Here is a 27966-nt window from a genome sequence, read left to right on the forward strand (position 1 = left end):
GTACATGTTCTTTGGCTAAGTAAATGTTATTATTAAAAAAATGTGCCCCAAAGCACACTTTGTATTGTCAGCACACATTTACAGGCCACATTTAAAATGCCTACTTTGTAGGTTTACGTCAGAGAGTAGACATGCTCACTCTTCACCAGTCAGGTCAGTTCAGGTCAGTTTAAAACAGAATATTTTCCCATAGAGACCCTTGAATAAAGGAGAAAATCACTCAAGATATCGTGATTGTATAAATTTGAATGTACTGTGTTTATTAAACAGTGCGCGGTACACACATAATCAGCATTAAAATTAAACACTATGGCATGGTCGCCATCATTGGTCAAAAGTGATAGAACATCAAAACATTGCAGGACAGTCAAAAGCAATGTCACTGTTACGCCAGACACTTTACGGTACAAGGACCAAAAGCTTCACAGAAGAGATAAAATACACCATGTTGTTTGTTACAACATGTAAAATACCAAGACCCACAGAATAACGTGAATGGATTCTTCAAACATTTAAAGATTCTCCAAACTATGGGATACTTGAGGTGAGTTTGATGGAAATACTGCTAAAGAAAGACCATGTGGTCTTTAGACGACTTTTCCTGGAGTTACTAAACACAACAGAAGGCAAGGTAGGACAGGAATCATTTACCTATTTGAATTTTCTTAGACATATTGATATAATATATGTTGAAATTCACATAATCCCTATTGACATTTGTGCAGTTACAATGGAATAACAAACCTGAGACAACGATTTTCCATAATAATAATAATGGGCCCACGGTGATATGTGTTTTACTTGTGCGGGGCCAAGGATGTGAATGTGAAGCTTCTTGAAGCGATGGCACCTTACAGGCAACAGTTAGACACTAAAGAGTTAAAACATTAAAAGACCTTCCCATGCATTTGGTTGTTACATGTAGCTCTACATGAAAGGTCTTCAGTGCCAGTTCTAGATAAGAGTGTAAATCTACCAAGAAGCTACAATAGATTATGTTGTGTGTGTGTGCACACTCGCTCAGTTTCAACACAGAGGCAACTGATATCACATAAAATCTATGGCTTTTTTTGAGAGGACTAGCACATAAAAAAAGACAAAAACAAAGAACACTAATGGGAACAGACCCAGGTTTACTAATGTTTCTAAGTCACCAGAATAATCTAACATCAGTGATATGTTACCTAACAGTATTATGCTGAAAACCATTGGCGGATGTTCTGTAGTGTTTGTTACTCAAGCTGTCAGTGCAATTGCACAAGGAGGGCAAACAGATAAAAACAAATACAGTTTGAGGACTACTATTTCTGTAATGTCTCAAAAACATCCGATCTTTTTACAGCTGCAAGCATTACAGTAGCTATAAATCAGTACAATAAAGTATCAAGGGTGTGTAGTCTGGAATCCTAATCGCATCCTCGGTGGAGCAGTTAAGCCGTAATAAACGTAAAAACTGCCAAAACGACACAGTGGCTGAACACCAGCCTTAAAGTCATTGCTTAGAGGAGGTTTGCTTGTGTTTTGCCCAAAAGTTAAAGTTTAAGATCAGCTCATGAAATACAGAAAATGCACAATCAGCAGTGGTGTGATTTGTAATTAATGGGGCATTACTGTGTCAGATTTTTTGTGAAAGGAACTCGTGTTGACAAGAACACATCTAGCCATATCTACTACTGACCCAAATGACTAGTTAACACCTAAATACTGAGATTTATAAAGTTCCTAATGGTAAAGTAGTAGCGATTCTGAGAAAAGGGAGAAAAAAAAAAATAACTGTAACTGATTGATTTTAAAAAGCAATTTTTAGGCAATAGCTTACCTCAGAACTACAGTAAAATAGGTCTCTAGTATCAGCCAAGAGGATATATGCCTTCATTTTTTATGTTATTTCCTTTTTTAAATGAATCTGTTTATCACAAACTGTTCCTGTCACAAACATTCAGTCCTGTTTCCACCACTTTTTTATGTTTTTTCTATTTTCAAAGCATATCTCAAAGCTTTGCGTTTTCTGTCCTGATGTTTTTGAGGTCCTCTGGTTGGGTTTATACTTGCTCTAAAGTTTAAACAGTTTCCTGGGAACCACCAGTATGTTTTGTCACACTCCATTTTGGAAATATCCAGCATGTCAGTGAAACAATGGGAAGAATTACAACTCTCTTGGAGCTGTTTTCTTTAAATTTGCCAAGTCTAACAGCTGGTTGGGGTCTGTAAGCACCCACATTTAAGATGCAGATAACTTTTCATTTTTTGACTTGTGCTAGTACTGGTTGTAAAAATGCAAACTACAAGGTGGTTCCTTAATTTTTGTTCTACTTGTTATAGAAAAACCTATTATATTAATTCAAATAGTGGTATTACATATGTTTGAGGATTCACAAGAGGATTTCTGACTATTTTATTACATTTATTTTGTGTTAAGTAGTATTTAGATGCAATAAACATCGAAATATCTGGATCCTATCACCACCACTGTGTCCAATTCTCTCTCAGTACAGTTGGTGCATTTCACAACCAGCCAAACGTTAGGTACAACTTTTGAAAGTGGTATGCGATTCCTGTTAAACAACCATTTGCTATACTGAACAGCTAAAATTACACAAGTAGAGCCTGTTTCCAAAAACTTTGGTAAATGAACAGTACAAAGCACTGACCTCCATGACCCTGACTGAAAGGATCCCACTGGGGCTGAAAGCTACACTGACATCTTCTAAAACTTAGGGGTTTCATCTTCCAGGTTTAGGTGCTACTAGCTGAGCATTATTTTACTGAGCTACATTTATTCTGACCTTAAGGTGAGACTCTCACTCGCAGACCCAGTGCTGAGGTTAATTCACTTTGTTAAAGGTGATCCTTTCTCCCTGGTCTCAACTCTTCCCCTACAAAGTTGCGAAACAAAAGAATAGTGGGTTTAATTGTCCCTCAGAGCTAAACAAGATCAGCAGACAGACGCTGTGCGCAACGGTGAGGTCACCTTCAGTAAAGAACACTGCAGCACTGCATCTGCAACGCACACAAGTACAAACCGAAGTCTTGATATGTGCTCACTTGAGGGTTTTACATTTGTCTTTACATTTCATGTCAAATCTTGTCTTACTGGAATTCTGTGAAGCTGCTTTGTGACAACATCAGTTGTGAAAAGCGCTATATAAATAAATTTGATTTGATTTGATTTGATTTGGAGACGGACAACAATGAACATACGAACACTCCCAAATAAAACCGATAAAGTGGTGAACCCCTGCTCAGCATGTGCTGAATATAAGAGATTCAACAAACAGGCTCTCACCAACTATATATGGAACAAAAAAGAACACTAACCAAAAACTGAAGAACCGAGCAGAAAACTGAGAGGAGCTGGGTTCTTGTTCCAATCAGTACAGTTTTCCTAATTCCAAAAGCAAGAGTAGGGAGTGTAAGGATTTGAAATGTAACCTCACAGGTTTCCACAGTCCTATCATATCAGTAAAACCCAGGCTCCAGAGAAGAGCATTCCTCCACACGGCCAGTGGAGGGTGCTGTTCTGTTAAAGTCCTCAGGCGCCAGTGAGCAGTCTGGGTGGTTGAAACACACTGCCAGAGGGATGAGAGGTTGAAAAGCCTGTGTGTCCTTCCCTCCTTTACTTTGGTTTGTGCCGCCTCCCTGCTCGGAAAACTCTGCCTCTTAGCGCTTGATCACCACCTGTTCATAGGCACCGGCACCAACCCTGCAGCACAACATTTATTCAGGTGAGAAAAAATTAAATATAAATAGAGAAACGTAACAGCAGGTCTGGTCAGTGATGAGGATAACACATGATACTACATACTGACTAATCACTTGCTGAAGTGTACAGTGTGATCCAGAAAAAAACACTCAGGGGAATACTCAACATCGTACTTAATAATGACACTGCTGATGAATGGTTAGAATTTCCTTAGAATGGTGTTTTTATGTATTTTATGTATTACCTAATCTGATCCTAATCTGATTCATCTTTTAAATAAAGATGAATGAATGAAGGCGCCCCCTACAGGGTGTGTTCCTGCCTTGCGCCCAGTGATTCTGAGTAAGCTCCAGACCCACCGCGACCCTGAACTGGATAAGCGCTTACAGATAATGAATGAATCTGAAAACAGCCCAAGTTACAATGTCTGCTTTAGTATGACATACACAATATGTATCAGGATATTTATGACACAATGCACCAGTAGTGCCTCATTTATTTATTGTACTGCAGTAAACACAAGTTGGTCAGTGTTTGAAAGGCACTGATAAAACCCCCAATAATATTAATTATCACAGTTTAAAAAATGTGTCACAAATTTAAATATAAGTTCCTCATCTCTTGTAAATTTGCATTTTGATTTACTTATTATGCTTGGGATTATTATGTTTTTATTTTAAACATGAGGGGTTATGCTCCATATGTGGTTTCTAAACAGAAAATGAGTATAAATATTGATGACATGGTGGATAACTCAGATAACTCTATGCTATGGGCTTACTTTTTGCCTCACTGCAACATACCTGGCAGGTAGATGGTGACTGCCAAATGCTGTGCTCCCTCCAGGACCCACAAACAAGCGAAGACCTTCTTCTGCAACACAGTATAAAAGACTGGAGTCATCTTCTCTAAAGACATGTTAAAACTCCACTGTCTCGAACAGAATAAATCAAGGACATTGCAGACTAAAAAAACAGATGCTTCGTGCTGTTCAGAAAACAGGGTTCCCATGGTTACCTTCAGCACTGGAGTCAAGCAGACTGTGGGTGAAGTCCTGGCTCTGCAGGATCTTCTCCACCACATCGTCGGCATCCACCCGTGTGGCATCCATCCTCTTTAACTGAGACTCCATTGAGTCCTGCTTCACCGGGTACCTGAAAGAGAGGGAAATCTTCAGTCATTATTGCATGTAATAACATACAGTGGTGATATCAGGTGTTAAACTGACCTTTTTATCTCCACACAGATATATACATCTTACAGACAGCTTAAATCTTGAACCAATTTGGCCAAACAGTGGCTCTCTAAGTGACAGTTGGTAAGCTTCAATAAGCCTTCAATAAGACTGCAACTAGAGATTAGAACTGATTAACATTTTTAAAAAATGAATGATTAATTGGTTTATATATATGAACAAAGATTTTACACAAAATATGTTTATAAATAATAAATTATAAATAATAATTAAACACAAAATATAAAATTACACTCAGATGTGGTAAATAGTTTAAATGGTGTATTTTAAATACATTACAATATAAAATGCAGTTTTGTATAAGCCAATACGCAAGTTTTGTTTTGCACTGTTTGTGCAAAATGAAGTAGTGTTTTCCCTGTGTCCATGTGGATTTCCTCTGGGAGCTCTGTTTTCCTCCCATGGTCCAAAAACACGTGTTGGGGTAGGTGACTAAAAAGTGTTCGTAGGTGTGAGTGAATGTGTGTGTGTGTGTGTGTGTGTCGCCCTGTGAAGGACTGGTGCCCCCTCCAGGGTGTGTTCCTGCCTTCCGCCCAATGATTCCGGACCTACCGAAACCCTGAATTGGATATTGGATAGAAAACGAATGCATGAATGAATGAATGAATCAAAATTAATCTCATATTTCCAAATATTTGAACATGGAGGTAGAACTGTACTACTTTGAGAGATTGTGGTTGAATTCTGGTAACACAAAAATGAACACTTCCACCCTCTGTCAGGGTGGTGTGATGAGTAGATTCAGGGAGGCGGACACACTCGCTATAACACGGAATTTTAATAAAGAAATAACAAAACAAACGAACTAGACGAGAAACACGAAATAACATTAACGAGCAGGAAACAGGGCAAGCTAGAGATCACACATTACAAAACACGAACGAACTAAAGGGTCACGAAAGGAGTAAGGGAATGAACGAGGAACCACAAACGAGAAACACTACGAAGAAACGTGAGCGTGAAACAAACACAATGAAACCATGAAACAAACAAAGAGATGAACAAACAAACTCAAAATGACCAATACCAGGAAGTGAGGGAAGAGGGCTTAAATACATGAACTAACTAGACACAGCTGAAACGGATAACAAGGGAAACGATGAGGAGGCGGAACAAAGGTGGAGCTAAAGTGAACATAAAGAAAGCCATGTGCAGAGATAGGAAAACAACAAACAGACAGAGCCACATGGAAGAGGAAAACAAACAGGAAGTGTCAAGATGTGACAGACGCCCCCCCCAAGACGCGCAACTCCCGGAGCGCGAAAAACGAGACTCTCCAGGAGCTGGCGCAGGAGGGGGCCAGAAGAACAAGACAAAAAAAACGAAACTAGAAAAGACTCAGGATGGAAAAAGGGAACAAGGAACTAGACTTTAAACGGACATCGGACAGAAGTAGAAAGAAGAGACGGAGATAAGGCAGGAGAAAACACACGTGACTGGACCTTGGGCTGAACACTGAACGGGGACTGAGACAAAACAGGAGCAGATACACGTGACTGGACAGAGGACTGAAGAGGACTAACAGGGAATTTGACATGAGACTGGACAAAGGGTTTAACTGGGAACTGGACATGAGGCAAGGGAACAGGGACCATGACATTAACAGGAACTGAAACAAACACGGTGACAGGGACCGGAATAGAAACAAAAACAGACAAAGGCACAGGGACAAGGACAGAGACAGGAACCAGAACAGGAACAAAAACAATTGGGTGGTACCCAGGACTGGCATGTGTCTGTGGGACTGTCCAAGGTGCCAGCCTGGGTACAGTTCTGGGGATTGGCCTCGAAGTCCTTGGGGCCGGAGCCACAGTCACTGGCTTAGAAACGGCCGGAGCCACAGTCACTGGCTTAGAAACGGCCGGAGCCACAGTCACTGGCTTAGAAACGGCCGGAGCCACAGTCACTGGCTTAGAAACGGCCGGAGCCACAGTCACTGGCTTAGAAACGGCCGGAGCCACAGTCTCATGGGCAGAAACGGCCTTAGCCAAAGTCACTGGAGTAGAAACGGCCGATGCCAAAGTCACTGGAGTAGAAACGGCCGATGCCACAGTCTCAGGGGCAGAAACGGCCGTGGCCACAGTCTCAGGGGCAGAAACGGCCGTGGCCACAGTCTCAGGGGCAGAAACGGCCGTGGCCACAGTCTCGGAGATAGGAGCAGCTGAGGGAGCCGTACTCACGGAGACTGGAGACCCTGCGACGACATCCACGGAGACAGGGGAACCTGCAGTGACGTCCACGGAGGCAGACGGAACTGCGACGACGTCATCCACGGAGGCAGACGGAACTGCGACGACGTCATCCACGGAGGCAGACGGAACTGCGACGACGTCATCCACGGAGGCAGACGGAACTGCGACGACGTCATCCACGGAGGCAGACGGAACTGCGACGACGTCATCCACGGAGGCAGAGGAATCTGCGACGTCGTCCACGGAAACAGAAGAGGCGGGCGTCGCTCTCATGAAGACAGGAGAGGCGCGCGCCGCCTTCAAGGAGAGCTCCAGGCGTGCCATGATGCCTGTAAGCTTCTCCTGAATGTCAGGAGTGGGCGCAGAGCGGTGATTAGGAACTGGGGTCCCAGCGACGACGTCCACGGAGGCAGAAGAATCTGCGACGTCGTCCATGGAGACAGACGCGGCCGGAGGCGCCGCGCTGAGGAAGACAGGCGCAGCCGTAGGCACCGCGCTCAGGGAGACAGACGCGGCAGTAGGCGCCGCGCTCAGGGAGACAGACGCGGCAGTAGGCGCCGCGCTCAGGGAGACAGGTGCGGCCGTAGGCGCTGCGCTCAGGGAGACAGGTGCGGCCGGAGGTGCCGCGGGCATGAAGAGAGGCGCGGCCGGAGGTGCCGCTTTTACAGGAGCAGGAGTTAAAACGCCCAGCGGGGCAGATGCTCGTGCTGCTCGCCGAGCACGAGTTGAGGATTTAGCGGGTTCGGACGCACTCTCGAGGGACTTCTTTGAACGTAGTTCCCCCGGAGATGCGTCCCTGTTAGCCTCATCTCTCATGTCCTGTGACCTGAGGCTAACAGCCCTTGTACATAACGCCCCCCCAAAAATCTCTCCGGACCTGAGGGGGTAATTCTCTGGAGCCTGCTTTCTCCTCCGGCTCCGTCGATTCCCGCTGGAGGAATCACTCGATTCCTGAATCGAGTCTTCTGTTCGGGGGAAAGGAACCACACCGGACATGCGCTGAAGCCGTTGACTCCACTCCGAAGCCGCTTTCAACGCCTCCTCCACGGGATCTTTGCGGAAAGGAGTACGGCGAATTACACCTCTCTTAAATGGGTAGTCCGTGCTAGCTGTGTCCATTCTTTGATCGGTCATTCTGTCAGGGTGGTGTGATGAGTAGATTCAGGGAGGCGGACACACTCGCTATAACACGGAATTTTAATAAAGAAATAACAAAACAAACGAACTAGACGAGAAACACGAAATAACATTAACGAGCAGGAAACAGGGCAAGCTAGAGATCACACATTACAAAACACGAACAAACTAAAGGGTCACGAAAGGAGTAAGGGAATGAACGAGGAACCACAAACGAGAAACACTACGAAGAAACGTGAGCGTGAAACAAACACAATGAAACCATGAAACAAACAAAGAGATGAACAAACAAACAAACTCAAACTCAAACTCAAACTCAAAATGACCGATACCAGGAAGTTAGGGAAGAGGGCTTAAATACATGAACTAACTAGACACAGCTGAAACGGATAACAAGGGAAAGATGAGGAGGCGGAACAAAGGTGGAGCTAAAGTGAACATAAAGAAAGCCATGTGCAGAGATAGGAAAACAACAAACAGACAGAGCCACATGGAAGAGGAAAACAAACAGGAAGTGTCAAGATGTGACACCCACCTCCTTCCTCTTTGTACAGTAATTTATATTACAGAGCAAAGATGTTAACGTCATGTTCTGGGCTAAGGCTGGCTCTCCTTTTTGATGATGTTTTGCCTGCTATAGAGGAAAAGGAGGAGTCTCAGGTTCCCTCACATAGACTTTCTTTATCCTCTGTCTATCCCTCTGTAAGCAGTCTCGTTATTTGCATTTTCTACACCTGTAACTTAAACTGAGCTTCTTTTCTCTTTTCATTTGAGCATCTTCCATGATTAAAGCAAGCACAGAAACTCAGATTGTACCCTTTTCTGTAATCTCTGCTAATCTCTGTTAATATTGTCCAATGGTAGTTCTCAGATTTTAAAGCAGCAACTCAGCTTCACACATTTGGATGCTAAACACCTTTATCGATAAGTGACCCAGCCTTTTGGACCCCTTCCAATTTTTAAGTCAAATATTACTGTGTTCATGAAGTTTATTTTTTACCATGTTGTATAATCGGTTTATACCAAATTGTATAATCGGTTTGATTTGAAGTGAATTAAAAGAAAATATGTTACCACACATTGTCAGGGATTGAGAACCAGTGTCTAACCTGCTGGAGGCTCTATCAGGTGTCCCTGGGTGTTCAGGGAGAGCAGCACAGGCTCCAGATGCAGCAGCAGGGGGTGCTGTGGTGCTGTGACTCTCCTCACTAGGTTCAGGGATGCTGGCGATGCCTGTGGAGGCACTGCCCACTGAGGTGTTCCTCCTGTGGGAGAACTCTGATAGGCTGGAGGAGCGTGAGTGGCTCGTGCTGTAGCCTAAAAGAAGAGGAGACAGGCATTACACACAAGGGTTACACAACAAACACACACACATATTTATGTACGCAAAGTCAAGAGTGAATCCACACATAAATATATAATACGAAATAGTAACCTCAATAGTTCAACCATTGAGGTAGATAGCTGTGTATCATCAAGACTTTAAGCTAGTGAGCACATCTGTGTGAAGCCTGTCTAAAATTAAAACTTGTCCTCAAAAGGAGCTTTCAACATATCTGTGTCTCTTATACAATAAAGAATAAAAGAAACGTATCGTAATCATCTTAATTGACTGACTGCATATCATTTTAATAAAATCATCTCTGTGAGAACTGCTGTACCGTTATTTCATCTTAAATATATTTTGATATATTGATAAATGAGGAAACCAGGGCTCCACGGTCAACACCCACACGTTAGATGCTGTTCATGTCTGCGTCAAGCTGGAGGAGTTGAGGAAAAAAGCTCTACTGTATTTGCTCTTAGCGAAGGAGAAAAGCCTTCTACACACCCACACACACATCACGTGTATCTCTGAATGAAAACATGTGGAGCTACTAGCTCTCTCCTAAATCTCTCGTTCTTTTCTCTGAGGACTGAATTAAACTGAATTCTTCCAAATGTGCCTTATATGCACTCTGGGGGAGTATCTGAGAAAGGAGACAGCCCTCTGCCCCCTCCTCCCTTTTCACAGCCATGTGAGAATAAAGTGAGAAATGAATCTAATTGAATCTGAAAGCTTCAATTGTCTGCTGAGTGCTGTCTCTTCCTTAGTAAGCACTGGAGGAAGCCATGTTATCTAATCAGCTTCGTAATTGGGGACATCTGATCTGGTCTCCAGACTGTTGTCTAAGTGCCTGACATTTCAGACTGGAAGGGATTAGCAATGGCAGAGGGAGAAAACACATAAGCACAGATGCGCAGAGGCACGCACACACAAATGTGCCGGCACAGCTTACATTCAGCATGAGAGAGAGACGTCTTACATCAACACAGCCTAGCCATATTTGTGCATACGTCAATCACCTTCAAGTTTAAATAAGACTTTAGGAAGACGATGGTTAGGTAGCATGCATTTAAAACAGAGCTTCAAATTTATATCTATCCCAGCACACTGACACCAAAAGAAAAAAACAATGTCTAATGAAAGCCTACCTGATACTTTGGACTGCTGACTAGCATAGCTAGAGGTTCGAGAGTGACCACACACTCCCAACTCCTCTGGCAGAGAGCCACACTTGCCTGGAATTTCTGTGGACACAGGGGGGGATCCAATCAGTCATACAGACGTGACCCTATGTCATGCATATCAGACAAGGTTTTTAATGCTATTCTGGGTTAGTATGTACCTGTTTTTAATTCAGTTTCTCTTTGTAGAGTAATTTGGGTCAAACAAGATAGTCTAGGATTCCCTGCTATGTGTCATGAGATATTAGCAAAGGCCGTCCTCCCACATGAAAGGATGCAAAGACATTCAGAACCAAACAGGCATTGGTTTGTTCATTAAAATGGCTTCAAGGGACTAGAAAGCTAAAAGATCAGAAATGACTGCAAAGCAAGGTTAGCGCTGGGAAATAAGAAAATAATGACTGAACTAAGAGTTCCCTGCAGATCCTGGTCAAGAAAACATAGTGACAATTACAGGATAAACCCACAATTTAACCTGGGATCATATAAAAGAAAATACTTTAAAATAAACCCATGCCTTTGTACTTAACCTCCTTTCAGAGTCAACATCTCAGAGCATTTCCTTAATGTGATGTATATCAAATTATGTTACAAGACATTTCGGCAGGAAGTGATATGGGTGGGAAATTATTATATTATTTGAGATTTTATTGGAAAAAGTTCATGTTTCAAAAGTGTTCAACTCATTTTCCTGAACCAATTCATTCAAATGTTTGTTTAAATGAGTCAAAAATTCAATTCCACTTTTTAATCTTCAATCCAGACAAAGCACCAAGAGAGTATAGGCTAATGGCATTGCTTTAGATTTCAAATACAGTGTTTGAGTGATTCCCATTTCTTTTTCTGTGTAATTTTTTAATCATTCCTGCATGAAACTATTCAAAAACATTCATTCATTGCCTGTTCATCCAGTTCAGGGTCGCAGTGGATGCAAGGCGGGAACACACCCTGGAGGGGGTGCCAATCCTTCACAGGGTGACACACACTCACACATTCACTCACACCGATGAATAATTTTAAGTAGCCAATCCATCTACAAACACGAGTTTTTGAACCATGGGAGGAAACCCGCGCAGACACAGGGAGAACACTTGTTCAAACATAACCTTATATTACCCATCATCCTACCCCCTTCAAAACGTAAAATCATTACCAGCATAGGCAGCAAATGTGTGATGTTTTAGGAAAAGTGTCATGATAAACACACATATCCTATCGATGTTTCTGACCTTGAGTCTTTCATTCCTGTATAAAGTGCACACTACTGTAGTGTTCTTGCTGATTGATCAAAGTAGTGGTCAGAGCAGGAACATAAAAATGACATTATTGGTAAGTAGTGGTTGTCACACGCACAGATTTTCATTTACAGGAAAAAAAAGGAAACAGTTGTATTTCGAAATTATATGGCACAATGAATTGTAGTTCAAATGAACTTAACACTTAAAAGATATGAACCAAAAAGTAAAAACGTTCAAATTTCAAAATAAAAGTACAAGAAAACCAGCAAATGGTAAAAAAATCCATGGTTTATATAGTTTGATAAGGTTTGGTACGTATAGTTTGATAAGGTTGAAGAAAAAATGTCCCATTGAACATAGGTTATGAATGAACTGTTTAGAAAAACAAGACAAACAGAAAGACTGATTAATATAGGGCACCCTCATTTCAAGCAGCACAGTTACTGCGGTTGCTTGAGTATTGAGTATGCTCTGCTTGTAGGCCAATTGAATTTTATCTCATGCACGTTTCCAAAAAGGCCTAGTTCCTTTGAACAAATGGCTGTGTTGATTAATTCATCAAATGCCCCAGACCAAAAGCTGTGTGAAGTTCAGAGAGGCCCCCTGGGTCCAGTGAGCCAAACCCTGTTTCATTCATATGGCCCACAGGCTTAACTTAGTGGAGGAGTGTGAGAGATTGTAAATACTGTCGGGAAAAGGTTCATGTGCTGTTTTAGTCATTGATCATACTCCAGAGCAGGTAGCTGTGGTGGCAAAGCAGACACTGGATCACGTGTTGTCTCACAGGGTCTATACGGCAGCTGAATAATAGATGAAAGAACACTGTTTTTAGAAGCCTCAGGATAGGAAAAGTCACAGATCACAGAAGGAGAGAGAGTGTGAGAGAGAGACAGGGAGGGAGTAATTTAGAACAGGGGACAAACTGGGGCCAAGAAAAAAAAATTGTAATGTTCTTTCATTAGTGTGTGCCAAGAATCGTAAAATAAACACGATATCATCTTCTCTTGAAGCAGGTTGATTTGAGCACAGAATTAATAACAAAACTCCTTGCTGACAGCATTTGATTAGGAGGCAGGGTGAGTCATGACGATCAAAGCAGAAAAGTCATCAACAGCTGTACAGTCCCCCACCCCCATCAAGCTGCATCCAGACAGCAGACATCTAGGCTGAAGCACTTGAGGACAAGCTGGTGTCTGTTATTGTGGGTTCCATTAATGCACTTCAACGTTTTACCATAGGTCAAAGAAGGATGAACATACCAGAAAGGCCAAGAAAGGGTTTCTGTAAGTCTCCGCCTCTTCGCTCCTCTAGTAAGCTTTCCGTATCCCCTTGTATCCCTATCACTGTGGCTGTGGATGGAGGCCTGGGGAGTGATGACACATATATACACATAGGTATTATATATTTCTGTATGTTTCTGTCCGTACTAGCAAATACATAGTAATATGCATCTGCGAAAACAATAAGCTGTTTTTCTGGCACATAAATATTCATTAAAAAAATCTAAAAAATACATATACACCAAACAAAACCATTATTATTAGTGTGTGTGTGTGTGTGTTCAAATGAGATAATTTAGAGAAATAAAGAAATTGAGTGAGAAACCCATTATTTTCTGTTAGAAGCAATTCTTAATATGGCTAATTTAATACTGTTTTACACTGCATTATTATTGTACTGGTGATGGAATTTAACAAATCTGTTTAGACAGAAACCAAACTTGCATTCTTCTAATTGTATTCTTTAAAAAAACATTACCTAGAAAATACGCATACCTAAAAAAACATAAACATAGACCCTATTTATGTTCCTTTGTATTTACTGTAAGGTTATACTTGTTTCAAATCAAACATTTCAACGAGTTTTTATTGATGCAATCCATGTTCTTATCTGTCAATGACTTTTGCACAGTACTGAACCCTGTACACAACATGATGAACATAAAAATTGTACTGGTCTATATCTGATCTAAATCTGATTTTGTTTAAGTTAGGAACATTAATTAATTAATAATATTAATGTGTAAATTGTTGAACATTGTGATTCATTATCTGAGTGTAATTCACATTGTGATTTATTATCTGTCAAATTCACAGTATGTAGATGGATGTTTTGGATTCATAGAAACTGTGGTCTGTTTTGAGAGAAGCCGTTTACAGAAATGTCTAGGCTGCACATACTTTTCACTGAATAAACACTGACGCAGAGTGTCTTGACAAATATCCCCATTAAAACTTTGATAGTAAGAAAGCTAGTCAAAAAAAAAAATTTTAAGAGAGGTTAGAATAAAAAAGAGCTTGGTGCTTTGTGTTATCCTGAACATTACTGATTACAGTGAGGAAAGCCTTAGGTACACTGCATGTTCAGAGCAGATAATAAGCAGACTGGTTATCTCACACTAGATGACTGTTCTTTTGCCAATTTTTATAAAGATTGGCTAAAAATATCAGTCGCACACTAAACTACTGGGGTTAAAACACTACACAACTCCAATCTTCTGCTTAAATTCATCATAAATGCCCCAAATATGTAACTCGCATTACCTAGGAGATGCACATACATACACTGACATAAATCTGGCTCCAGTTAGTGTTAGCTCTTCTATTTGTGCAAAAAAAAATATCTCCAGTATGTGGATTTGAAGACGTGGTCTGCTAAAAGTAGACTCGGAGATAATTAGACTAGTATATATTGGATGTTAAACATCTTAAATGCTGCATATATTAATATAGAATGGAAAATTAGGATAATGGTGGGAATAAAGGCTGTAAAGTCTTGCTATAAGGCCCTTTAGTTTAATTTTTGTGCTGTTTTAGTTGGCTGTTGGAAGTTTATACTACACTTCATACTATACTTCAAACATGTTTGATATGCTCCAACTGGTTTGGGAGTCCTAGGTTGGGGAGTTGGAGCCCCTCGCACACTATGCAACCTTCCCTCTACCTTTCCAACTTTTTGCACCAGGATCTGCAGATTAGAGCAAACCTGCAGAGACTCAGCCCAACTGGAAATCAGGGTTAAAATCAGGGTAAATGTTGAGTAGTAAAACCAAGTTTAAGACAGTGATTGCCTCTCTAAACACCACTAAATGTCTAAATGTCCACACATCATACTTGAAAAATTTGGATAAAAGATCAAATACCTGAATCGTGGCTGAAAAGATACCTGGACTCTCGACACAAAAAAGTAAACCAGATTTGATTGCCTGTTTAACGTAGCCTTAGACCTGCATACTAGGCATACACACTCTACATCTGCCCACGCTAGTACTGTAACAGGTTTTTGCATTTAGGCCGTCACAGTATGTGCCTCTGAGTGTGTGTGTGTGTGTGTGTGTGTGTGTGTGTGCGTGCGTGCGTGTGTGCGTGTATGTGTGCGTGTGTGTGTGTGTGTGTGTGTGTGCGTGTGTGTGTGTGCATGTGTGTGTGGGAGGAGTGCAAGCTTCCTCACAGATTGAGAGTATGTAAATCTGGCTGCAGAGCTGCAAATCCCCTGAGATAATCAACACATATATACACAAATACATTCTTGTATCCAAATAAATGGTCGACCTAATCACATGCCTAATTAGGGATGTACCAATACCACTTCTTTCCTTCAAAAAACAAGACCTGATTCAAAGGTGTCCTAATTGTGTCTAACATAATCACACAATAAATTTAATTTTGCATTGTTGTGTCACAAAGTATGTACTGCTTTTATGATTGCTGGTCATTCATTATCTGTAACCACTTATCCAGTTCAGGGTCGCAGTGGGTCCAGAGCCTACCTGGAATCATTGGGCGCAAGACAGGAATACACCCTGGAGGGGGTGCCAGTCCTTCACAGGGCGACACACGCACATTCACTCATACCTATGGACACTTTTGAGTCACCAATCCACCTACCAACGTGTGTTTTTTGGACCGTGGGAGGAAACCCACGCGGACACGGGGAGAACACACCAACTCCTCAGAGACAATCACTCGGAGCTGGAATCGAACCCACAACCTTCAGGTTCCTGGAGCTGTGTGACTGCGATACTACCTGCTGCACCACCGTGCCACCCCCATTGCTGGTCAGAGATTTAAAAAAAAGTCCCATGGTCTCGTTTTTTCACTACTGCCAATTCTACTGCTGTGTTTAGGTGTCTGTATCAGGAAAGAACCAGATATTGGTGCAGTAATACAAAATCTCACTCACAAATACAAGCACACACTTTTAAGAATCTGTAGATCAGTTTAAAGAAAATCTTAAAACAATAGCATCATGGTGCAGTGGGGCTCTCGGAGGACTTTAACCCAAATGCTAAATCTGGGACAGCACAGTCCACTAAAAGAATTGAATCACATCAGAATGGAGCCGAAAAGAAAGACCTCTGCCTTTTAAGAGGAAATATATATATTAATCTTTTCATCTTACACAAGACAATAAAAGTGACTTTTGGAAAACTCACGTTTTAAAACATGGGTCTCCAGACATTAGCTGTGTACTGATGATCACCTGAAATGAAAGACAAAAGGGCAAAAAAAAAACAACTGTCAGATGAGAAACTTTCCGTTCGTTTTAAATATATCCATGACATCAGAGTCCAGGAAACACAAGAACAAATCAATGCATTTCCCAAATTAAAACTAAGGACATTTAAATAAAACTGGCACTTGAAAACTGCTTTGTATAAGAGTAAATGTAGGTTATGGTCTATACCTTCAGGATGGAATTATCCTGCCTGGTGTTCTTGGTGTCGTAACCTTCCAGCAAACACCGGCGTGTTGTGTTCCCTGATCCTGCAAACTCGGCCAGGTTCAGATCCGCAAAGCCCAGCTGAACCCAAAGATAAGAGAGAGAGCTTCTAATCAGTTTTAACCAAAGATATACATACCTTAATAAAATTAGCACATAAATACAGAGAATCAGATTCTATGTCAGCATTTTAGTTACTGTGATGTTTGATAAATATGTGCTAGAGCTTGATGACTCCTGTGGTTGTAAAGTTAATGACTCATTTTATTAATGAAATGAATGACCCATGATCAGAGTGCAGAACCATGCTCATTTTTGTGCCTTTTTTTATTTCTGGATGTGATTATACATAAAGGTGTATTCAGATTATCTGTTCTTAATCTGTACAGAATGTGATATTTGTTGAATACAATACATTAAATAAATTTAAAAACTAAAAATAAATCTGCAAAGACTGGCTTGACCCTGATTATTCCAGTAAACTGCCATGCAATGCAGAAGCAGTGATCAGACACAGGATCAATACCTATATATTATTCAGTCATAAAAATTTATAAAGGGTTAAATGGAGACCTTCATTTCTACTGTTACAAGCTATCAAGATTAAGTTATTGACAAGTAAAAGACAAGGAAAGAAATGATGTAGTGACAATTTCATGCACACAAACTACAGTTAAGAGTATAAGATTATTATAAGGTGTTACCTAGTCTACTGATGCTTTTGGGTAAAATCAGAATATGACCGTATTTTATATGATTATGAGTGCATACTGAACGAATAAGATAAAATTAGCATAACTATTAGTTTTAATACAAAGAAAACAAAGAATTAGTCATGTTTAATTGCATTTGTTATAGATTATTATTAGAAACAATGAATGAAACTCATTCTACCCAAAACTTTTGAAAGCTTCTTTTAAGTGCATAATGTTTAAAGGGTAACTAGCTATTGCCAGGTGGTGGGGGAACTGTGTTTGTACCCGTAAGGTTGCCAGTTTGATCATGACTGAAGTGCCCTTGAGCAAGTCACTTATCTCCCAAATGTTCCTCTGGCAGGGCTGCTAGGGCTGCCCACCGCTCCAGACATATGCTCACTGCCCCCTAGTGTTCTCTAGTGTGTGTAAATGTGTTTCACTGCACGAACTGGGTTAAATGTGGAGAACAAATTCCTCTGTATGCAAGCACAGAGGCCAGTAAAGTGATTCTAATTCTACTGTAGCAAAGTGTTCTGAGTATGTAAAGTATTTTTAATTTTCATGTTATGGTTAAGGAAACGTAGAACAATCACTGCCCTGAGCTAGTTTTTGACTCAAGAAGGGTAAATACATATTTATCACTTCCCTTTCATGAATATGTTACTGGAGACCAAAATCATTTACCTTTGCGTAGGTTTTTCCACCTTTCAGTTCCTGTAAGAAGACAAGATGATCAAACGATTACTAACATTTTAATATTTAACACCTACTAGTTGATACATTGGTGTGCGTATGTGAAAGAGTGTGTGTGTGTGTGTGTGTGTGTGTGTGTGTGTGTTTTTGTACCTTTCTGACAGAAACCCGACACACACAAGGATCAAGGACTCCTGTTCCAGCACTGGCGCTCATTTTACATGGAAATGAGAACTTCTTTCTCCAACGCACGCAATTAGCCTGGACCGTTTCTCTGTAAAATAAAATCACACAAAAACACAAAAGCTGTTGTTAGCCTCAGGTGTCTCTAAGGACAAGAACTCCCATCTGGCTTATGGCTCCTAATCATTTCCTATGAGAAATAGGAGACAATTCAACTAGCCTCTTTTTCTTTAACCTGGCCCCAGGGTTGAGTAGGGAGTGGCACTTCAGTGAAGCAGATCTCAACCAATCTAATAACATTTAAATACACTGGCCTCAGTGATCCCAACCTGTCATGAGCATTCATTTAAGCAGACTGACTAAGACACTTAATTAGAGCCTGGAGAAGGAGGCCATATAGAAGACAGCATCTGTTGAAACCATATACAGCAGATTTTCTGCTTAAAAAAAGCAGATATCTTTGTATAAAGATATATTTCAACCTGAAGAAAGAGAATCACTGAGCAAGCTAAGTTTTTCTTTTTAATAACAGGTAGATGCAGTTGGAAGTGGAGAAATACATATATCTTTCCCAGCCACTGGTGCATAGTGATGTACTCACTAATCAGAAGTTTTTTAAAAGTCAGGCAAAAGCTATTACTAACAGCTTGAAAACAGAAATTCTGTGTTTTAAAATATATGACACAATAAACCAGAAATTATATAATACTGCTTAACATTAAAGGGGACTATTATTGTGGGGAAATAATGTTCTCTCTGGTTTGCTTCTGTTTAGAAGCTTCTCGTCTTTTAAGGTGGAACGTAATTAGGAGTGGGGGAAATGTCTTTGAGTGTCTTACTGTCTTAATACATGAACTTATTTAACAAGTTGTTTCCTTTTGTAGCACTTTAGGTAATAAAGTGTCACTAGAATTTGGAGACATTTCCACTTTAGGTAACACAAAACAGCAAAGGTGAGTGATTATTACCCACCTATGAAGTAGGACTAGAGCAATATCCTCATCTTGGTTTGTGCTTTATAATGTTCAGAGTCCTCTCTGTTGTCTAAAAACACTCCAGATGCCTTTTTTTCTGCCATGAGCAGAGAGAAAGCCTAGCATACCGGACTGCGACATTTTTTTTACCCATTTACTGATGGGGGCTTTGTAAACACATTAGACCTGTTTCCAGCATGCAAAAAGACTGGAGAGCTAGAAAACGGTAAAGATACATTCTCAGAATTTTATAGAAAGTCTTCTTTGATTAAAACTGTGAACATCACATTTAACTAACAAAATACTCTTAAACATGTTCCATCATCTCCTTCTCAGTGACACCAATGGGTGCCAAATAACTATACAATCAGGCAACACCTACCCTGCTGAGAGAGTTAGCTATTTAACAAAGAACTTAACAGGATTCAAGGCTCACACACTCTTTCATCTTTAATCCCATTATTCCCAGTGGTTCGACAGTGGATGAACCCACAGCCTGTGCTTATCCTAAACAACCAAGCCTAAAGAATCCCCCCCCCAAAACCCCAGCAAAGGCTGATTTTGCCTAAAGGCAGCAGAACTCAACAACTCCCATAGTTGAGGTACTATGGTACCTCACTATGGGACCTTACTATGGAAACATAATAATCCATAGGGCTAAGGCTGCAAAATGATAAATCATTCATTCATCTTTTGTAACCGCTTCAACCTTGTGACACATTCAAATTCTGCAAAATATAAAGGAACCAAGCAAATACACTTCCCATTTACTAGTTCCATTTAAATTACTTAATTTTAAAATGGTCTTCAAAGTGCAGGGTAATGGGACACAAAGTTTTGTCTGGGTTTACACAAAGAAAACCTTGCAGTTCAGTGGTGGCAGTAGCTCCAGTATTAGGGTTTTGGACCACTTCACTTTCATCAAATCAAAACAAATCAAATTTAATTGCAGCTTCACAGAATTCCAGGAGGGACGAAGTTTGTAAAGTATGTAAAAATCCTCAGGTGAGCAAGCAAGGGCAACGGTGGCAAGGAAAACCTCCCTCAGAGCTGAGGAAAAAACCTTGGGAGGAACCAAGGCTCACAAGGTGGGACCGATCCTCTTCTGGTCAATCTACTAGTAATAATAGATAGGAGTCCATGAAAGCTTCAGTGTAGAGGCAGCTCGAAGGCACTTGGTGGTGGCTGAAGCATGGGCAGCTTGTCTGAAGCGTGGAGCAGCTTGACAGTCATCCATCAGTGTCCAGCTGGACAGGTGTGCAGTCATTTAATGTATTAATAGAATCTTGAATTGAAAGGAACATTACATAATATTTTACCCTAAAATTACAGCTTCAGAAATACTGTGATGCTTCGGTGACCTGTAATATGGGGAACAAAGCTCTGAACTCTGAAACTGCACTAAGTAACTATTGGAGGATGATTTCAGTAGAGTGTGATAAAAAGAATTACAAAAAACCCAAAACTAAACAAATTGTCCTTCAATCTAATAAAAGGGTTATATTTAGAACTGAAATACATATCATTATATATTAAAATCTATCTAGGCTCTGGCTTTAATATCAGGTTTAAAATGTTCTGTCATCATTCCAATGCTGCAACACTTCCTCACAGCCTGCTATAATTGTATGAGGACAGCCAGCATCGAAATATGAGCCTACCTCTGCCGAGAATGAGGATGGTTCAATTACTGCTATGTTCTCATGTATCATGAAGCAGAAAGGGCCCCAGGCTTCAGCCAATACATTAACATGATTAGTATGGTTATGTTTATTAAAATACAAAAATGATTATTAACATGAAACATGAAATTCAACTCAAAACTTTTAGAATCAATTTGATATCATTAGAATCTCATATTCATTAGGTACATTAGGATCCAGATATCGTAAGTGATATAGCCAACTGTGGTTTGTTTTTATGGCAACAAGAGACACCATTTCCTGGATTGTTTATTTCCTCTCAGCCACATAGTTGCATGCTGCAAATGGCTTATTTGAGTCATACTGTCCACAAACAGAAAAGGCACATTCTATTTTGAATTGCTCCCCCACCACGCCCCCCTTCCCACCCTTTTAGTAATGCACTATTGGAGGATCAGGTCCCTGATACTCACACATAATTTCTTTTCAGCCATTTCTCTTGGGCTATAAAACATCATTCTGTAATTGCAAAGCAGAGTGACAAAACAACACGTGCAAATCACCTGGATAAACACATAACTGGGTTCAGTGACCTTAGCTTAATGGGTATGTGCCCATGCTTCTCCAGAGTGTCTTGTTCTACTGGTAGTGCTTTTATTTATTTATTTTTTCATTTGAAGACACGATTATGGAGAAAAGACAAGAACCAAGTACAGAGTTTCTCTCAAACAACCAGCTTGTGGTCTGATTTCCATATTTGGAACAAATGCTGTTGCTATGGCGAACTCAGTCGAGCCAATGGGAGCAGTGCTGTCCTTCTCCTCTGCACTTGACTCATCGTTTGGCTGACATACTTCAGTGTCTTCACTGAGCTCTTCTTCAAATGGCACTTATAATGTGGGATGGCCAAAGGGGAAAGAGCTCCCCGAAAAAGATCTGGAACACACTGTCATCTCCAAAATAGTCAATTCGAAACACTATCTCGCACACAAAAAAAATAAGATCACAAGGGCCTGGCCTTGGTGAAGAAAGGCACTCCGAGGGGCTGAAGTGTTTGATGTATTGTGAGAGTAGGACATCTCACGCTGCATTTTGACAGGCCACTTTCACCGCCTGCCACATGAATGACTGATCGATGCAAAGCCTTTCATATCTAAGAGCTACATGCTGTTCATATACAAAAAGAGAGCATAATAAAGAACCACAAAATAGCTGTGAAAGACAGCGTTTTATTATATGCTTATTACAGAGTGACAGACTAAAACGGGTTCTGAGTGGGCTTGTGTATATCCACAATGAAAGGAAGAAACAAGCATCTCTGTTGTTCTCTTGTGCTGGCCTCTGTTAGCCTGATGATGTCCAGCTGGACACAAGGAGCTTTTCAGGCAATGCAACCTTTTACAGTGTCTTGACCCTATATGAATACTAGGGCTATGTATAAATAAAGATAACTCTGATAATCATTCATTTATACTTCAGAAAAACATACTATACTAGTTATCATTGCTGTATAATTATTCTTCATAAAGAGAGGCTCAAAATACTGTAAGAACTGACAATGTCTATATACCGATAAAGCTGTAACTATAAACTGTAATCATGAAAACAGAAGAAAGATTTTCCCCCCTTGGCCATTTCCTCCTATTCATATTCTTGTTTGCCAATATTTAATTAACACATGATTAAGTTTTATAACTAAATTCTATATACTAACTATTCATTCATTCATTGTCTGTAACTGCTTATCCAGTCCAGGATCATGGTGGGTCGCCGGAATCACTGAAAGTAAAGGCAGCAACACACACTGGAGGGGGTGCCAGTCCTTCGCAGGGCGACACACACTCACACATTCACACCTATGGAGACTTCTGAGTCACCAATCCACCTACCAACGTTTGTTTTTGGACTGTGGGAGGAAACCGGAGCACCCAGAGGAAACCCAAGCCGACACAGGGAGAACACACCAAACTCCTCACAGACAGTCACCTGGAGCTCTCCCTAAATCATATACATATAATGCAAGCAGAAAAATGAAGGCTAGGTCATGTTTCCTATGAGACATGTGAAGGCAGTCACGTCTTTACAAAATGCTTTCAACGCAATGCCTTTGTACAGCTCAAAATGTTTGAAGGATGATTCTAATAATGGTGATTTTCCAATGGATGGGTCCGGCTCTACTTGACTAGGCTGTAAAATAAATGGAGGCAGTAAATTTAGGCGCTGTTTACTCATGATGTGTTTGCGTGTTGTTTTTGATTTTTGGACTGAACATGGCTCCACGCCCCAGTTCTCACAGATCACAGTTCACAGTTTCACAGTTTTCCTTATTGCATGTTCAGCTTTTGCTGGAGATTCTGGTCAGCTATCAGCCCAAGGAGCATACAAACCTCTTCAAAACACCTCAAGGTAATGTTATGAGCTGCCATTGTGAGTCTGATAAAAATGGATGCGAAAGCTGCTGTAACTTAATAGATTTTAAAAACGGTGAGTTTGTGCTGGATCTGAATGAACTCTGCATTTTGTGGTGATTGACAGGTCGCTCTGACCAATCAGTGCTATGTAGAATTTACACATCACGATTTAGTAATTACTCAGCACGGTTGGAACCAGGCGTGAGCAGGGACTGAAAAAGGTCCTGGTTCCAGGGCCCAGGCACTAGATTTGGCCAGTGGAAAAGCAAAAGAGCTGAGCAGAGTCAAGTAGAGTTGTGAAGGTTCCATGCAGTGGAAAGTGCCATTACAGACACTCGTGTTGGCTAGCATCAAGCTCACAGACAGTGACAGACATAGGACCAAGCAACCTATCCACAGGGAATGAGGTTAACTGTGCTCTTTTGAGCTTCCAGCAGTGAATGGCCAAGCCATCACCAATGCTTGGACAGTTGTGCCACGCAGGAGGTCTACAATGAAAGAAATCATTAGGAAACCTTTCACTGCACTATTATATATTTCCAAAACAACACTAAAACAAAATAGAGAAATGAACTACTGCATCGAAGAGGCTGCATTCCCAACAGCCAGCACATCCATTCATTTCAATGCACATTCCTATCACACGCTTTAAACATGTAGGGAAAATGAGTGTCCTATTCGCATGACTGCTCCATATTTAGAGACCCTCTTCCCTACTTACATGACACATTAACATCCTACATGCAAATGGCCTACTGAGCAGGGCTGAAAATAGATTGAAAAATGCTTATATAGAGCATGAGCAATTACTGAACACGTGCCATGGGGGAAAAAAACACTTTTTGATACATTTCTGATTTTAATCACACTGAGCACTTAAAGGAACACTACGTAATAATTTTACTTTAAAATTACAGCTTCAAAATCATTATAAGGCTTCACAGACCTGTAATAGGGAGAATACAGCTTCTGTTATTGCTACATTGGACTCAAAACTGCAGAAAATTCACTATGTAACTTTTGGTACAGGGCAGAATAAACACCCTCCCTCCTCCCCCCCACTGAAGAAATGCAAATTATTATCTGAGCATTCAGACACATCAAGAAATTAGTTTAAGAGGCATGAGAATTGCATAGTTATGGTTAAATAAATGGCATTTTTTCCATGAAATGTAATCTATGCTAGACTTTCCCATAAAGGGATTGTCAAATGAAATATAGCAAAGAATGTCCAGATGTGATACAGACAAAAAAATGTGTTAATGCAATTTGCAAACAGCTTCATGATCCGGTAACAGCTGACCCTCAAATATTCTTATGCTTTACTTGAAACAAGCAACAAACTCACCTCTCTAAGTCTTTCCTACAACGTTTGCTTTTCTGGTTAGTGTAGGCCCCTTTTTGGCTTCCACTGAAAAGCCATGTTTGACAAAGCAGATGCAATCTTTACACAGTTTGGTACTGACTCACTCTTCTGCTGAGCAATGCAAAATCTGATAATATGAAACATTCTTTCTGAAATGTTAGCCTTAGTAACTACACATTACATTTGCGTCATCTACAGTGGGTCATTTATTTCAATAAGTACAGGGAAAGCATTGGTCAGCTCACTACCGAGGGATCCCCACCTACACTAAACAGAGGAAGGACCTCAATGAGTCATCTCAATGTGTAGCGCTGCTTGAAAACTGCTGAGTGAATTTCACCCACAGCTTACTGCTGGTTCACTACTAGAACACACACATGACAAAACAACAACAACAACAACAACTACAACAAAAACACATCAGCCATTAATACCCATAACAAGGGTACAGCCTTAGCTCATCAAGCTGATCCTAACAACCAACAACCAATATTTACACTGACGGTTTAAGTTTATACCTGCTCTGTAGTGACCCTGAGAGGGTCCTGGTCATTAAAGAACAAGGTCAAATGTGGATAAGAAAGTTAGCAGGGAAACAGGTGGACTACAGTCTGGAACTGTAGAACTACATATCATTGTAAACATATCATTGGTCAAAAGACACAAACATAACCCCTATTAAACATGTTATCAAGCATAGGTCAAGCAAAGAATGTAAAAATTCAGCTTAACATAGCACTCATGAAACAGGTTTGGTGATGTTCTAGGATTACATACAAGCGGAAATGACACTAAATTTAGTCCAACGATCTACAGCTTCCACAATCAATATCCCGTGACACTCCACTGTCAGAAGTATTGATTTTGGGGTAAAAGTAAACACACTGAGTGTAGTCACTTACTGATGGCTGTGAACACCTAACTGGCACATATTTAAATATTTCCAGTAAAAAGTGTTTAGGGCTATTCCACAGTCTGGAAGACAGTTAGACATAAATAACTTTCAAGAAGGAAAATACAAGGTTTTCCACTCTGTCCAATCATTGCCTCAAATGAGTTCATCTCAAATAGAACTTATCTTGTGTTGTGTGGATTTGTCTTAAAGGTTACATTCAAAGCTTTAATCAAAAACACTTTTTATAAGATTCTGACAATGTTTCCTCACCATTTGCTAGCTCTCCAGTCTGTTTTTGCATGCACTAAACCGGTCTAATGTATTTACGAAAGCCCCAAGTCTGTAAATGTTTAAAAAAATATATCAATGCATCTCAGTCCAGTATGTTAGTCTTTCTCTTACTCTCTCAGCCGATGGCAGAGAAATGGCATTAGGAGTTTTTTTAGACAATGGAGACAATTCCAACTGTTGAAAAGCACAAACCAAGATGAGAATATTGCTCTATTCCTTCTCCATAGGTGGGTAATATTCACTTATTTTTGCTGCTATGTATCACTTAAGGTAGAAATGTCTGCAAATTTAGGCTAACTGCATTACCAAAAGTGTTATATAACAACTTGATTTATAAAACAGTTTCTGTGTTGATTAAAACTGTGAAAAAACTAACAGACAAGTTAAATTTCAACGACATAAAAAGTGCAGCATTTCTGAATGTAAACAAACCAGATAGAACAGGGTTACCCCCCAAAATCATAGACCTCCCATTTAAGGTAAAGTATTCTATTCAGATATGAACAGCATTTAGTGCTATTCAAATTTCAATGTCTTCTACTGGAAGAATAGACTACATTTCTGACAGTGAGGGGGCATCTCATAGTATAGACGCCTATGATATAATGGCCATCATATAAAGCCTATTCATGTCTATGACTCCTGTAGCACAATACTAGTTCAGTTTAGAATAATTATAATGAATCCTTAAAGAGGATTATGTAGTAGAGCATGTATTTAATAGTGTCTTGAAAATGATCTTTGAATGAGGCATTCTGAATCACATTAGTGGAGGCAATCCAGGCCCCATATACTACAGTTTTTAACTTAAAACATTAGTGTGGTTTTAAGTACCAAATACTTACCAAAATAATTTATTTCCACATGGCCATTTTTTTACGTTCAACTGATCGGTAATTTCTGTTCTAGCTGGCTGATTTTTATAGTGTCTCGTGCAAAAAGAAGACACTCCTTGAGCTATGTTGCTGTAGTTGAATCCACAGATAAACTCAGTGACATTGCACAAATAATTCATTCAAAATTATCAATTTATTCTGCTTAATTTCTGGGTATGGACTGGAAATGCTTAAACGATGTTTAAATAGTAGGTCATTTCATTTTTAAAAAATTAATAAACAAAAAATCTTCCTTGTATCAGCCTTTAACGGAATTACTGTCTAAAGTTTTAGAGTAAAGGGGTTAGAAAGGAGGCAGCATAATTCACCTAACAAGCGACATTTTGTACTCTTTCATATTGGAAACCATAACTTATACTCCACTTTACAATGGTGTAAGATTATGTAACCTTTTAGAACTAATACTACAGCTATATATTTCAGCAAAAACAGACCCATCACACTTATATAAAATTCTAAAGTGTTCACAGTTTCAGACACCACTGTAAATGAAGTTACAACTGGCCCTGGTTTAAGAAACAACACAGGACTAACCTGTCAGAACCAGTTTGAGCGTGACAGTGGGTTTGTGTGTATTCTCCTCAGCCTGAGTGACTCTGTGTGGCTATAAACAGCGTAAACGTTCAGTGTGTGGATACAAATAGTGTAAATAAACATTTGTAAACTGTATAACGATAAATAAAGCTCTGGAAACATAAATAAAGGGCTGTTACGAGTGGGTTCTCACCGAGTTGACTCCTCGGAGAAGCCTCCGTCGAGGAGCCGTACTTTACAGAAGAGAACTCCGTTAACGAACGGCACCGAGGAGAGCTCATCCAGCTCAAAGTCCACCCTGAACTTGAATTTCTTCTTTTTCATCATGATTACAGCTCTCACGGGTGGTCTTCACGTGTCGCAGAGAGGCACACTCGTCTTCTTCATCGTGTCAAACAGAAACTGGGGGAAGACCGCGATGAAGCTAAGGCAGCTAGCCGTCTTCTCCAGCGCTGTTCATTCCGTTACTGACGTCTCTCTGTCAATATATTATACACGGTTAAGTGTGCTCAAACGGTCAGTCCGCTGTTATGTCACCCTCCTTCTGCCACAGACCGAGCTTCATAAGAGCCCAGAAACAGAGGCGCGCTGTTACTCCCCGTACTGTGTACACACAGCTCTGCGAGTGCT

The 27966-nt window shown here is 40.4% G+C and overlaps 1 protein-coding gene across 2 annotated transcripts; it reads right to left on the minus strand.

Moving 5' to 3' along the window:
- Positions 1-252: 252 nt before the first annotated feature.
- fam102bb (family with sequence similarity 102 member Bb) lies at positions 253-27957 on the minus strand. Of its 2 annotated transcripts, XM_066677672.1 has the most exons (11): positions 27530-27957; positions 18297-18417; positions 18135-18164; positions 16720-16836; positions 16469-16515; positions 13293-13396; positions 10763-10858; positions 9397-9604; positions 4721-4857; positions 4507-4576; positions 253-3703 (listed from the first exon to the last, which is right to left on the minus strand). In XM_066677672.1, exons 1-11 carry the CDS (start codon positions 27661-27663, stop codon positions 3661-3663), a joined length of 1107 nt encoding a protein of 368 aa, XP_066533769.1. In that variant the 5' UTR covers positions 27664-27957; the 3' UTR covers positions 253-3660. The 2 variants fall into 2 exon arrangements, with proteins under 2 accessions (XP_066533769.1, XP_066533770.1); XM_066677673.1 differs by lacking the exon at positions 10763-10858.
- Positions 27958-27966: the final 9 nt, after the last annotated feature.

The sequence above is a fragment of the Hoplias malabaricus genome, chromosome 7, assembly GCF_029633855.1.
Source record: "Hoplias malabaricus isolate fHopMal1 chromosome 7, fHopMal1.hap1, whole genome shotgun sequence".
NCBI classification, from domain to species: domain Eukaryota; kingdom Metazoa; phylum Chordata; class Actinopteri; order Characiformes; family Erythrinidae; genus Hoplias; species Hoplias malabaricus.